Source organism: Falco rusticolus, chromosome 7 (assembly GCF_015220075.1).
Source record: "Falco rusticolus isolate bFalRus1 chromosome 7, bFalRus1.pri, whole genome shotgun sequence".
Lineage (NCBI taxonomy): Eukaryota > Metazoa > Chordata > Aves > Falconiformes > Falconidae > Falco > Falco rusticolus.
Window position 1 is genome coordinate 6,789,375 of NC_051193.1, and position 14,782 is coordinate 6,804,156.

At 43.9% G+C, this 14,782-nt stretch overlaps 1 protein-coding gene across 1 annotated transcript in view; it reads right to left on the bottom strand.

The window, feature by feature from the left end:
- Positions 1 to 663: 663 nt before the first annotated feature.
- The window catches only part of ALDH1A3 (aldehyde dehydrogenase 1 family member A3), a 35,561-nt gene continuing 21,442 nt past the window's right edge, over positions 664 to 14,782 (bottom strand). Inside the window, exons 8-13 of the mRNA XM_037395586.1 lie at positions 14,340 to 14,442; positions 13,108 to 13,292; positions 7,461 to 7,625; positions 4,714 to 4,871; positions 3,454 to 3,528; positions 664 to 2,017 (exon numbers count right to left, since the gene is read on the bottom strand). Coding sequence (XP_037251483.1) covers positions 1,945 to 2,017; positions 3,454 to 3,528; positions 4,714 to 4,871; positions 7,461 to 7,625; positions 13,108 to 13,292; positions 14,340 to 14,442 — 759 coding nt within the window. The 3' untranslated portion in view covers positions 664 to 1,944. The remainder of the gene's footprint in view (positions 2,018 to 3,453; positions 3,529 to 4,713; positions 4,872 to 7,460; positions 7,626 to 13,107; positions 13,293 to 14,339; positions 14,443 to 14,782) is intronic.

The following is a 14,782-nucleotide window of genomic DNA, read 5'->3' on the forward strand; positions in this document are numbered from 1 at the left end:
GATATACGCGACTGTTGGAGGTATGTCATTTAAGAAGTGAAGCAGTGTTGAAGTGCAATTTCAGCATTCACTGACTAATAAGGAAGTTTAGGCTCATGCAAACTTTTTCCTTACTTATCGCCACCCACATTCTTTCCTCCTCTAAAAAAAGGTCCACTCATGCAACAAAACTCGTTGCTGACTGGGTATATCCGTGAGCAAAGGAAGGTACCAGTTAAATCCTTGCTTGTATCAGAGAATAGCGGTTAGACCTGCATGCCTGGTTTGAGTGCTGACATCTGGAAAACTCCAGGCAGCAACCTTTACCAGTGCTCCATGGAGATCTGTTGATATGCCATAAGGAACCTCTACCAGTTTGCTCTCAGAGGACAATCCCAACAAGATCAGCTAAATTTCTTAACAAGCTGACACCGCTGACTCCTGCATACTTAGAGCTCCTGCAGTCATGGAACATCCTGTATGTTTGATAGTGGTTCTCCAGTACAGAATTAGGAGGAAGAAGAGGAAAAGTAGTGAACCCAGGAACTGAAGACAGCATGTGGCTTGTCATTAACCTCATTGTAAATTCTGGGCACACAAAAAAGTTACTGCAGGAGATACTAAGGCATGAATTTGGTGTGACAGCCACTCCATGGGTGCTATTCATGTACATGCATGCTTATGCAACTGTAAGGCCGTTTATTTCTCAGTGAAGGATCAACTACTCTTCTTGCCACAAGATGACAGCACTCACGAGGACAATTACTGCAAAGCTGCTGGCACATTTAAGTCCAGCCATAGCTTATTCCATGGTAACTGGTTTGTACACCCACATCTTTAGCACTCAGCGTGTGCTTGGGAGCACCTGCCTTTGCATACTGTACTTCCAGAAATGTATTTTAAGCTACATTCATACGGGATAAAGAAACAGTGAGAAGAGCTTATAAGTTTTACTCGCATAATAATAGCTCTGGCTCAAATAATTAAGAATTTTCACAAAGCCTGAAAGTTACAGAGAAAGAGAGAGCAGGACAGCTTCTTGCAGCTTTTCTGCTCCCTCCCCCAGATCAGAAGGACTGGCGTGGGATGTTTTCTATGGGGTATCTACCATGCTACATGCTTAGCATTCAACTTGGTGTCCTCACGGTAAGTACAGTGCAAAATCCTCTTGCAAAAAGTGCTACAGTGAAGGTCTGAGATACAATTGTAACTCATCCGGAGCCAGAAGGCTTAGCAAGTCAGTAACTTGCATTTGCAGCATGTGTAATGTGTGCATGCCAACATCAGGTTCCAAGGACACTTGAAAGTCTAGCTCTGTTGGGTGAAATCCTGGCCCCAAAGGAGTCCTCTAGGAAACTCCCACAAATCTCATTCAGGGCTAGAGTATCACTAATGTGGAGAATGCATGTATCTTTAGAGAGACCAAGATAGCTCTTTCAAAGATAATTTCTTACAGATCCTTCCACGAAAGCTTGCACTCCCATTCCAAACTCCAGCCGCAGTCTTCACACAAACTCTGCCAACCTCAGTCAAGTTGTATTAACCCTACCACTCAAGTCCCTTTACACCAAGTGAAACCCATATGCCTCTGAAGGTGTTTAACAGTCCATGCTAACGGTACCAAAAGTCTCTCTAACATGCCATTGATGTCCATGTCCTTCAGGGGTACAGTTTGAAAGCAGATGTCCTGCAGATGCTGTGACTGACCAGCATTTTAGTCACAGGTAGCAGACAGATGTACAGCCAGGGACTTGTACAGTACAAGTGTGTGCTATGCTGCCAGTAGGGTCAGTTAAATCAGTTTTCAAAGAGCCAGTTGACAAAATGGAGTCCAGTAGATTCAGTGTTTCTAGAGGAATAAAACTAGGTGTTTCCATTTTCCTTCCTACCCCTCCCCTCCCCCTTGCTCTGAACACATCCCCCATGTGTCACATTCAGAGTGTCAGCATTTTAGGCCTTCTGTTTTCATGGACTCTTCTGGGAGAGTTTAATGGTGACTGTTTTCACTTCGGTATATTCTGCCAAAGCATATTCACCGCTGGAAAAGAAGAGAGAGGAGGGAAAGGGACAAACAATTGTAGCACGTTAATGTGTACTTCCCTAGTAATTAGGGATTTCTACACAAGTGCATGTTAGCCTCTGACTGGCAGTTCCTGTAGATGACATCAGGCCACTAAAATCAGATCTGAACTAACTTATACCAGCTACCAGTTTGGCCCACCACTTCTAATAATCACTAAGGACACGCATATAAGCACACACAATTACACCCCATTGTAAAAGAAACATGGCATGCTTCTGGTCACAGTAACGCACAAGATGACACCTTGTGCCTCTACGCCTAGTGAAAACCAAGCACTGTTCTAGAACCCACAGAAGAAACATCCATGTAAATATAGTTACCAGTGCTTAGGCAGTAAGTGAAGTTACTTTTTCACTGAAAGTAAGCTTCTATCTACAAGATGCCATAGAATCAAGAGGGCATGGTTGCTCCAGAAACAATGACAGACCCCACCACTGCATTATGTCTTGGCTGGTGGAAACTAGCTCTATTCCCATGCTTTGCCCAAAGGATAAACCCCTGACAACCTTTAATTAGCCAGGCAGTCAGGCAAAGTAAACCATAAGGTCTCAATATATATGTCCCCACAAGGATTCATTCATTTGCTGTGCTTAGCAAGTGAGACATCGAATGTCTCAGAGCAGCAGATGCACCAGAACTGCTACTGGAAATGGTTCCTGGAAATAAATCTGGCTTATGAAAGAAAAGGTACATTAGATTCCTCTGAAAAGTCTTCTGAATGGTGCAATAAAACCTGCCTCTCTTCTTTACAAGAAGAAAATTAAGATTTAAGTCAATTTCTCAGCTCTACCTCTAACTTATAGGGTGAACTTGGTTTAAAAATTTCTGCATTAGTAAGTGATTAGGACTGGAATGTCTGGTAACCATGCTGCAGCAGGTCAGGCTGGGGAAGAGGGACAGAGGGTCATTCTATAATTTAGTAGGAAGCTTGGAAGGTGGGAGGTAGCATGATTTTGGAGATCATTCCTTGTTGTTCTAGCTCCGAGATTAGAAAGTCAGAGGTGGGAAGAGTTCCAACTAGGAGCAACAATACAGCGGTCAAGGGAGGCCCAGATAAAGATGGAGGGGGCTTGGGGTGGATACCAGTGGCCCCCAGCCAAAATGCCATACTTATCCCTTGATCTAAAAAGCTAACTAGTAAGGAAAAATGCTTGCAAGTGGAATTAGTTGCACTCTAGTTATCAAGAGCTTATAAAGCAGGTGAAGGTACTCCTAAAGGCATTGCTCACATTCTCACATCTGTGCTTTACATCCACGCTGTACTGCCTTAGCACCTCCCTGTGCAGCTTACTGCAAGCCTGGTAGTTTAAAAGCACATTCAACAGCATTTTCACAGCCACAATTACTGCAGTCACCATTCACATATAAACAAAATACTGAGCAAAACTTACAGTTCTCTGCCATTGCCTGACATTTTAAAGCCACCAAAAGGAGCCTGTGCATAGAGCGCATTGTAACAGTTGATCCTACAATAAAAACATCAATTGTAAAAAGACAATTCATACCATGGAGAAGCATGGGGATGACAACAACAACAATACAAAAAAGGCTGAAATTTGTCAGTTTTCTCTTTATACAGTTCATTCACTTGAGAAATTGGACTTTAGCAATAAAATCTTATTTTCCTACAGAAAAAGAAAACATTTGAGTGGTACTCAGTCTGACCTGCATCTCACTTCATAGTCTGTAATGGCTAAGACATTCATGCTTGAGCTGGAATTTATGCTGCGTTCAGAGCTGTGCTTAAAATAAATAGTCCAACCTATTCCCTAGTTTCATGAAACACATTCTGAAATGAACATGTTTGCTCAGAAAGCTCTCTAAACACCCACAAGCAGACCCCACCATCCACTTCCAGGTATAGAAAAAAGTTGGACTGCATTAGACAACTGTGTCGCAGTAAAAGGAAAGCACAAGCCCCATTTCTATAGATAGCAAGTAGAAAAAGCTAATGCAGATACTTCCTCAGCATCTCAGTAAGATCAAATGACTGAAGAGAGACAGGTATGGCTTCGTGCCGTGCACCTTCATGTATGTACAGCACATGTACCATTCAAAGCCCAACATCCCATTTTCACGTAACTATTACTCAGAGGCAGGTTGTTCTGGTGCCAACTCTTGAGATCAATCCTCTGTATGCATCAAAATCAGACATCAGATCAAATTCCTATCTTGAGTGGGGGAAAAAAGTCAGGATTCCATCTTTAAAATGCTTTTAATGTAAAACAGAAATTTTGAAAGCAAAAATAGCAACTTATATTTCTGACAGTGATGTGATGCCATCTACTGTCCATACTGATTTGTGCAGCTAAGACCTCATCTGAGGCTACCTCAAGATCGTAAGAATTGCACTTTTCTGCATACAGGCTTTTGAAAGGCATCATGTCTGGTGGAACTTACTACATTTTCAGAGTTTTCCAGATGAAGAACAACACTGATTGAATTAACAAACAGTTCATTTCTTGCCAGACTGTCTGGTCCTTGCCACCTCATTTGGATGAATAGATGTTGCTTCTAAGCAGAATACCAAGAATTAAGCAAACTACTAACGCATCTTACCTCCAACACTTGCACGTGATTCCAAATCACAGATCTCTCTCCCCTCCCAGGAAACAAAACCACAACCCACACGCTGGTCCCACACTGCTTACCAGACTGTTCCTGACTGCAGTGCAGAAGCTAGCGTTAATGCTCTGTCCAGATTCTTGGTGAACACTGCAGCTGTAAGTCCGTACTCGGTACTGTTGGCTCTTTTTATGACCTCTTCTATACTCTTGAACTTCATAATTGGCTGAACTGGCCCAAAAATCTGCACATATCAATTAAACATTACTACAGGAAAACCTTTGCAAATCATGGTAATTTTGAAGTAATCAGAATCAGATCCTTTGTTTGGATACTATATTTAAAACGTTACATCTTAGCCTTCTAGAAGTCACTGACAGACTCTCTTAAAAACTACTAATTAAATTGACTTCAAAGGAAGTACAGTGATGTGTTATTGTAGTTAATATATACTAAGGTCCAACAACTAATGGATCACCTATAACAATCAAAATAAGCAGAGTTAGATCTGGACACGTTTCAAATGATTCATCCTTACTCTATTTACGACTTTCCTTTTGAACTCAGAAGTTGAGTATACCCAAATAGTAAATGATATATTTCAAGGATTGCAAGTCTTCTTCCTTGGTTTTAACTCTGATTCTGACAATGCATGCAGTTTATTTGCACGCATTGCATTTACCACTTATTTGTTTGACCACAAATTTGGCTTCCCAGGTTGCCAGTATGAAGGCAGCAGGCATACACAATACTTCCCAACTTCTGGGATGGGGTTTCTTATCAAGTACAGTATCAAAGGTGCAGCCCTTTTCTGGCTGCATGGTCTTGCAGTACAATAAACTGGGAAGGATAGCACAAGAAACAGGAGAAGGACTTGGAGGTGCTGGCAAACGAAAAGCTCAACATGGCCTGACAATATGCGCTTGCAGCCCAGGCGGCCACCCCATAACCTGGCTGCATCAAAACCCGTGTGGCCAGCAGGTTGAGGGAGGGGATTCTCCCCCTCTACTCCAGTCTGGTGCGACCCCACCTGCAGCACTGTGTCCGGCTCTGGGGCCCCCAACAAAAGGACATGGAGCTTTGGAGCAAGTCCAGAGGAGACCGTGGAGATGATCAGAGGGTTGGAGCACCTCTCATATGCAGACAGGCTGAGAGACGTGGGGTTGTCCAGCCTGAAGAAGGCTCTGGAGAGACCTTATAGTGGCCTTCCAGTACCTAAAAGGGGCTTATAAGAAAGATGGGGACAGACTTTTCAGCAGGGTCTGTAGCAATAGGATAAGGGGGAATGGTTTTAAACTAAAAGAGGGTCCTAAATTTCTTCGTTTTGGGAGACCCAGGTACTCAACTGGAGCCTCGATCCTAGGCAAAAGACAAATGTACATTTGCAACACAGCCGCAAATGAATGAAACTGGATAAGCATCATGAATCATGACTTGGGATTTGGAATCAGTTCATTAAAAAAAAGGCCTGTCATGGGATTTCCAGCTCTTATTCCCTCTATTTTTAGAATGTAACTCATGCCCAGGCTGACTGCTATCTTTCCCAGGTTCCTTAGAGATTCTGTGGCAGATCTGAGACATCTAAACATTTTGCCAGGAGTGAACAGTAAGCAGCCCCATAAAAAGCACTAGGCTAAACTATAAAATACAAGTGCCAGTTAGACTTTGGCAACTACTTATTTTCCTTTGGGAAACATGATGAAAAGTAGATTAACTTCTATTTCAAAGGAATATCTCAGGATCTAATCACATGCAGCTTGTTCAATTTTTCTGCATATGAATAATGAAAACCAGAGTATTAGATCTGCACTTTGCTGGCTTCGACCATGTTTTCATATAGGAAAAAAATGGTCAGCCTCAGGGGATTTCACCATGAGAACAGAATCTGGGATTATTTCAGACACTACGGCTACTCGAGAAAAGCTCTTCAGTGGCAGTGTAGCAGGGCCATTCCTTCCCTTCTCACCAGCTTCAGATCCCAGAGTTCTTGTCCTACCTTTCTGCAATAAAGCAATTCCTTTTTTACAAAGAAGCAGAGCAAGAACACCTCTGTCACTTCGAATCAGCATGTTCTGCAGCTGAGCAATTTCAAGTCCGCTCAGCAGGAGGTGCCTAAGAACACACAGGATGCACAACCATCCATCTGCATAGAGTGGGAGAGCTTAACTTTGTCTCCAGAAAACCTTCAAACTTCAGGGCAAAGAATACATAGAATTGCTCTAGCCTGCCACAGTTTCAGTTATTTTTATTCCGTCCTTTATATTTCAAATCAAGGATTCAGACAGAAACCCCTCCACCAACACTATTTCTTATTCAGAAGCAGCATTCACACAAGTAAAGCATGTACTTATATATTCTGCATTTATCAAGTTCTCCTGAAATGAGACCCAAAAACTTTAGGGTAGTATTATCTACTATGTTCTTATCTGGGTTTCTTATTGTCCAGTGAATGCACTCACAGAGCTACTTCCCTTTTGGAAAAACAAACAAATGAGGGAAAGCAGCAAGACGTGAGAAAGGGCTGGCAAACAGACATCTATTAATTGCACAAAAATTGCTGCTAAAACATTTTGACAGTTTTTATGCCTGTTCTGCTCTCCCTCTTCTCCTCCCACAATTCCCACACACACACTCATACACTCCAAATTGAAGCCAACCTTGCAGATACTTCATTAGTAGAATCAATTTCAGCATTAGGCACTTGTTAGGACACTGAAATAAGTGAAACTTCTATTCTTCTCTCAGGTTTTCACTTCAAACCACAACCATACCTCTTTTCTTTCCCATTTACAGCAGCAAACACATATACAGGTTCAGGTGACTTGTACTGTACCTCTTCTTTGGCGATACGCATGTTGTCAGTGACCTCCGAAAACACAGTGGGTTTTATAAACAGGCCTCTGTCTTCAATGGCAAGACCCCCACACTCCAGCTTAGCTCCTTCTTTCTTCCCACTTTCTATCAGCTCCAGGATTTTATCAAACTGTTTTTGGTCAATCTGTCAGGCACAAAATGAAAAGAAACAGACAGCGCCTTTATTATCCCTGTTCCAGAGACCGGAGCCATGGTATGTGGCCCAGGGGCACATTTGCAGGGCACTGTCAAAGCAGGTAAGTTTACATCTCATTCTATTACACAGCAGTCAGGCAATAAGCCCGCTGAAAGACAGGACGTGGGCACAGCCCTGAGCCACAGAAAACAGAAGGTGAAGTTACACATGATAGTTTAATCTGATCTAATTGTTTGCTGCCACATGGAGGGGGTACCCCTGCTTTCCCTTCCTCCACATCCCGGATATGCCCTCCCATGGCTCACCTCACGCCAGCCCTGGGACTTAGTGGCCTTCTCCATGCACTGATTTAGCTCAGTAGCACCATGAGAACAGCCTGGGACAGGGTTTGCTGCGCTAGCAACCTCGGCGAGCTCAGCAAGGGGTCTGACTGCAAAAGAATCAGCACAAGGGAGGGAGACTCAGGGTCTAGGAACTATTAAGTTGACATTGCTGTAATCTGCAGTTTCACCCACAGCTATTCGTCCCCAGCTGGAAGAACCCAGCGAGCTCTGCCTCCATCTCTTTCCACATGTGCATGCTATATGAACAGCCTCAAAGGTAAGCCCCGTTAGTGGGGTTACTTCAGAAGAACTACTGCACTGAAGCGATACTTTTACAATCAGAACCACCTTTCACAGATCTTAGAGACTAGTACCATGCCAGCATTTTTTGGTTCTCTGGACTGGGAGCCATATCCTCACTTTTTAACTACCAACCTTGTCTAGCTCCTCCTCACCCACACCTAAATATACGGTAATTTCATATAGCCAGTACTGTTGTGTTACGACCTTTTAAAAGACAGGTTTCAGTAGGGGTAGGGAAAGGCCAGCCCAGTTACAGGACACTGAAGTTGCACAGCTGTGCAGCCCTGCGTGAGGACTTGGAGGAGACATCACATACTCCACAAGCACAGTGGGTCATGGGCTGGGAAGAGGTGCAGAAGCCCACAGCACTTTTGATCAGCACTGATCCTTCTTTTGCGTTCCACATGCAGCAGTGTACTGCAGGTACTGTCAGGTTTCAAGCAAACAGATGTGGCTATTCGCATGATGCATAATTAAGCGATGAAACACCTCACCACTGCACACTGTGGATGGTATAAGACTTATGGAGATGTTTAAAAAAAGTAAAACTAACAGAAACTTTGACAAATTCATTGAGGTGATTAAACGAAAGACTTCACCCATTGGTTCAAGGTGCCCTGGCAGCTTGGGAGGTTATTCCGGATGCCAGGTATCTCCAGATGCTTGTACTGGCTCAATACCCTTCTCTAAGCATCTGTTTTTATTTCAGCAGGGCCAGTTGCCAGTTGGGACTGTTTACATGGAGTGTTCCACGCTCGACTCCTCCAGATTACAGACTATATCCTGTCCCTAGTTAATCCTGGCCACACGCAATCCAAGTTTTCATGCTTTTAGACAAGTATCAAAGCTTCAGGAAGGTGTCCTTGGGGTACTTCTGGTACACAGCAAAAACAGAGAACAGCACATCTCCTGTCACACAGATGTGCGTATCATATGCACTGTGGACAGCTTGTACTAAGCACTCATGTGCTCTCATGTGTTAAGATGCTACCCAAGAAAACACTTAATACATGCTACTGCAGGAGGAAATGTGTGCCCTTGTGTAGGATACAGCATGTCAGATAGTAAGTTTGGCAGGTGTCATACATATCGTCTGTTTGTCTGGTTGCTTAGTTGCCAAATGTAAATAATTTGAAAATATCTGCAAGTGCTTTCCATCCTGGCATGTCTGTGATCCAGACCAATCCAGTTCATCCACTTCACATCACAGAAAACAAAACAAGGATATTTATACAGCTGTAACTTGTTGCAAGGCAAACTATAGTTAGATGAAAAGACACTGGGGAAAGAAAACATTTGTAAAAATGACATGCAAGGGTGGAACTGTTTGTCATTGTAACTAGAGCTTGCAAGGCTTGTTTAAATTCTGTCCCCTACTCCACTATTATTTATGGATCGAGCATTGACTTCTATTAAAAACACATGACCTGGTAGAGCAAATTCTACTATTTGTCCATCTAATTCAAAAAAGAAGGTGGCTTCTAAGGATCACCGCAATACTGAAAATCTGAGACCCCTCCAAATCTCCATATCTTGCTTCATTTAAGTCAAGACTGCAAGGAGCAGATTTTCCTTTTCCAAACCTAGCCTTTGTAATCCTACAGAATCACCCCACAACTGTGTCCAACAGACTGTTGGACACAGACTCTTTCTACTTACATATTTTACTTTCATGCTTTAATCCTAAAGAACACAAGTGTCTACAGTCTAAGGAAAATATTCACCATTCTAAAAGATCAAACAATAGGTTTGGGTCTGAATGACTACTGGCTAGCAAGTGCCATGAGGCATCCTTAGTGCTTATTTTGTGCCTGTAGACCAGAACTTACAGTCCACAAATCCCAGTATTTGGGGTTCTACAATAGCAAAACTAGTCTAGTTGTTGTTCTAATCTAATCCCTGTTCTAGTCCATGAGGATGTTAGTCTCATCTAACACAGCCTGCTGTTCACAATTGTATAATGCACTGGTTAACCAGTTTACCATCTGTGCAGATTTACTTTATTGCTTCCTGTGATACAGCTCACAGGAATCCAACGTTTAAAAATGCCCTTGGTCTGCATTTGAGGCTGGCACCCTACCCAAACAGTCCTGATCGCCCCTCAGGTTTCTTGTGGCGTCCTTTGAATTCCAGCCAGCCAACATAGTCAGACACATGTGAGTTTTGGAGAAGTCTCATCAGAAGCATGCCTCATTTCTGTTTAAGTTTAATACTGTTCAAATGTGACCTAATTTTGATCAGAACAGTGCAGCTTATATCAGCATAACCCAATACTGCAACTGACACGGTCTTTTCCTCACACCCATGCCACAAGCATCCATGCCAGTGCACAGTAATCCACATCAGGGAACTGACCTGAGTAGAACCTTTCTTCCTCGCTTCCAAAAAGGCTGGATTAGACCTGAATTATCCAGTTCCCCAATCTAGTTCATAAGCGCATTGATTTAGGAAGAAACAGCTGCACACAGGACCACTTTTGCAGGACTAGCTTATGGCAACTTTAAGTTCTTGGGGAACAGCATTATCTGTCACCCCATGCTGTTCTGCACCAGGTTGTCTCAGCAGCTACTTAGAGCACTATGGTCAGCTATGGTGCGGCTTGGTTTCACCAAGCACTAGCTCTAAGTCTGGACTGCAGAAGCTCTCCTGTTTCACATTTTCTGAACTCTTTATAGGTTGCAGGTCCTATTGTCTGGCTACAAGCACTTGGAGCTGATGTAGGACCAGGAAGATCATGAGCTACAACTACTGTCAGCCTAAAGGCTGGCTCAAACTCCTTCCCACTGTTGGCTTCTAAGCCAGTGATCGTTCCAGAGTGGGATCTACATAGAGGTATGTGGCCATTTTTGTAATGCTGCTGTGTATGTTCACCCTGACCCACACAGAAGGAGGAAAGTAACGGCCTGGATCTGAAGCCACTGAGGCCTGACAGAGAGAGATGAAGGAGAAGAGGAAGACATTATTTTTCCTGGTGATTCTCCCTTATCCATCAGTTTGAGATTAAAAAACTCTCACAGCAGAACAGGTTACCTTCAGGAACAGAGGAAAAATCTTATCTGGAAACGTCACATTTGAACAGTAACTTGTGGGCAGGTGTGAATCTTTGCTACTTTTGGAGGTATTTTAAGCCCCTGTGACACTGCATCCTTTCTCTCTTCTGCTTGAATTTGTGTGTTCCATTGTACAGCACAGGGTCCAGACAGCAAGCAACCATAGCTGCATAGGAAGTGGTTGTTCCCTTGCACTGGCAGCCACATGGAAGTTTTGAGATTAATGGTTCCCTCCCACTCCAGCAACACCTTCCCATCTTGGGCTTGACAGCTGCATGCACAGAAGTTCAGGCGGGTGTGTGGGGGGTGCTATCTCTCCTAGCTACAAGTGTAACAGGTAAGCCAGAACAGGGAAAGAGGACAGATGGGCCACACTTAAAATCTGACTAGATGCTGCTATTTCAACTTAGTTACCCTTAATTATAGCTCTGTATGCACAGTCTCCCTTAAGCCCCAGCAGTGATACCAGGGGATGGTGCTCTGCCATAGTGCTCACTGGGAAGTGCTCTGACAGCCTGGTAAGAACTGGGATGAACTGAAATAAGCAGCCCAGTTCTATATGTTCTGCTCACTGCAGTGTTTCACCCTTTGAAACCTCACAGCTACTCCCTGTGATTTCCGGGGCTCTTCTCATAGAATCAACAGTGTCTGTCACAGCAGTCAGGTGAACATTGTCTTGATGGGACAAACTATAAATGCAGCTCACTTACTGCTACTGCTGGATAAGGTTTAGGATGATGTAATATTAAAAAAAAAAAAAAAAGAAACAAAACAATGAACAAACAAACCTGAAATGCTGACAGCCCTTAACAGAAGGTAAGAGCAGAACTTAAAAGAGTTTGAGGGTCAGCTCATCTCTGCTGAAGCAAGTTCCAGCATGGGATTATTTTCCTAAAATTGCTAAGCAGTTTGAAATCTCTTTCTAGGCAAGTTACAGCGACAGATGTTGCCCTAGCACGAACAGGGGATATACATCACCTTATTCCCTGTGCATGAGGACATGCAATGAGGCTTTGCCATGCATGAATCATGTGCAAATGGGCCTAGATCCAGATAAGGGGAGGCAGACATCCTCATAGCCATCCCTTCTCTGAGGGATCCTATATGGTATCAAGGAAGAAAAACTCACAGTGCAGTACCGAGAATAGGAGGCCTAGGGTATAGATTCCTGGGATTCTCCCTTTATTTTTGGTGGCCAACAGTGGTCCTGTTAGAAGATCTGACCCCAGGATCATCCCTCTCTAGAGCTCTCCACCACAGCTCAGATTACTTTGGAAGTTAAAAATAAGAGGAAGGCTCTGGAAGCATTGATGAGGCTGGTCATGACAGCAGCTTGGCATAGTTCTTCCTCCTAATTCAGCTGAAACTTCTCCAAAGAATCAGAAAGGGAGCAGAGGAAGAGAGGGAAAGTGGGGACTCGTGAGTCCCTGTGCTCTAACTGTCATCACCAACACAGCCAAGTAGCTGAACGGCCATTTCCACAGCTGTGCTGCTCTTCTGTGCATTGCTATAGCTCAATGCAACATGCTTCGTATTACTGTACCAGAGAGACAGCCCCTTCCATAAAGCTGGATAAGAAGTCAATTAAATACATTTGTGTTTAAAAAAATTACAACATAACATTTCAACGGTTGTGATTAATTGATATTTAAAATAGAAAAATAGAGCCATGGTACATTACTCACCCCTCAGCAGTTCTTCTGGGACCATATTTGTAAGGATAATATTTACACAAGGAAAATTAAACAAAAACACAACCAAAAACCAAACAACTGTTCTCAGACATACAGTTACCTGGGGCCCTTGTTCAGTTCTGGCATCAAAGGGGTCTCCAACAAGTCGCTTCTTGGCATACTCCACACTGCGCTTGACAAACTCCGGATATATCTGCTCCTCCACAAACACTCGGGAGGCAGCCGTGCAGCACTGCCCTTGATTGAAGAACACGCCTTGATGGGCACATTCCACTGCCAAGTCCACTGCAACACAGCCCAGGAGGGGAAAGTGTTACCACATGCACAGTTTCAGCCTTCCACTGTTTCCAGACTTGTTTTTTTCCTTCTCTTTTAAAAGCCCCCATAAAAAATGCTGACAATGGTCCACACCCATTGAAGGCACTCACAAGGCCTCATACTGCCCCCAAACCAGATCTCTTATTCTTTCCATCCCCCCTTCCTGCCTTTTGTCTCAAGGTCTAGTTTGCCATAGCTCCTGATACTTTCTTCCACAAGGACTCACTGAGGGCAATAACCAGTTTTTCTTGCTGTGGGATTTCAGATGTGGAGTCCTAGATACTGTGTATTGGCTCCTGAAGACGAGTTTCAGCAGCCGTTGTTTGGAAAGCAGGGTGCCCTTCTGTTGTACAGCCAGCTCAGACCAGGTCCTTGCAATGCTTACTATTAGCAGATGGCACAAATACCTTTGGCTTTCAACCTCTGCTCTGCAGGAGAGTGGAAAGTTATTTTCCCCAAGCCAAGTAAGTTTTTTCCAACCACTTTGGTGGTCACAAGTCACACGTATCTCCTAGCACTACTCACTAATGCAACAAAGTCACGACAGAACATGCGAAACGAGTCCTGCAGACCCCCAGGAGGGAGGTGAAGGCTGGATTAGATCAGGTCCTACAAAACTCTGCTGTCACAGGAATGCCTGCAGAGGGGCTGCGTTTTAGAAAACTGCTTTTCTCCAGCGGTTGGCTTAGGCTCTGCAGTACTGCCAACCAAAAAGAAAGAACCACAAAAACAGAAATGCATGAATGCAAGATTGATCTGCAACTGCAGCCATCCCCAGGGAAGGCAACAGTATAATGATCTGTTCATTTGCCATGGGAATGGTCCCTGTGCTGGGCAAGAGGCTCCAGCAAAGCAGAACTGTATCCTGCTCTGGGACAGAGGTTTCCTTCAGCCTTTGGGGTGGATACAGTGGCAAACACCAGCCCTGCTAGCTGCCAAAGGACAGCAGAGACACACAAAAAGCACCATGCTCAAAGTCTCTTACAGCAAATAAACACAGCAGCCAATACTTACAGTCCGCATCTGCACACACAATGCAGGGGTTTTTCCCTCCAAGCTCTAACGTCACCCTTTTGAGGTTGCTTTTAGAAGCAGCTTCCTTGATCAGTTTTCCAACCTGTAGCATTGAGACACAAAGAGGACATGAGCTGTTTCCCCTGAAAGTCTTAACTCGGTGTGTCAAGTGTGATGCTAACAAGGGCAGAAGAGCCTGGTGGGTGGCTGAAGCAAGCAGTAACACTGAAATGATTTGAGTTTCCTACTGCTGTGATCTGTTGGGTCAAAACCAGCCCCAGAATTAATGTTTGGTTTAGGCAGATCTGAAAGGGCAGCCTATATGGGAGAGCTAAAGGAACCATATCCTGAAGTTATCTGCTACCCAGAGCTGCAGAACAAGGCATTTCCCACGCAGTGTAAGCTAGATTGCCAGCATTGCTCACTATGGGGCTCTGAGGTTT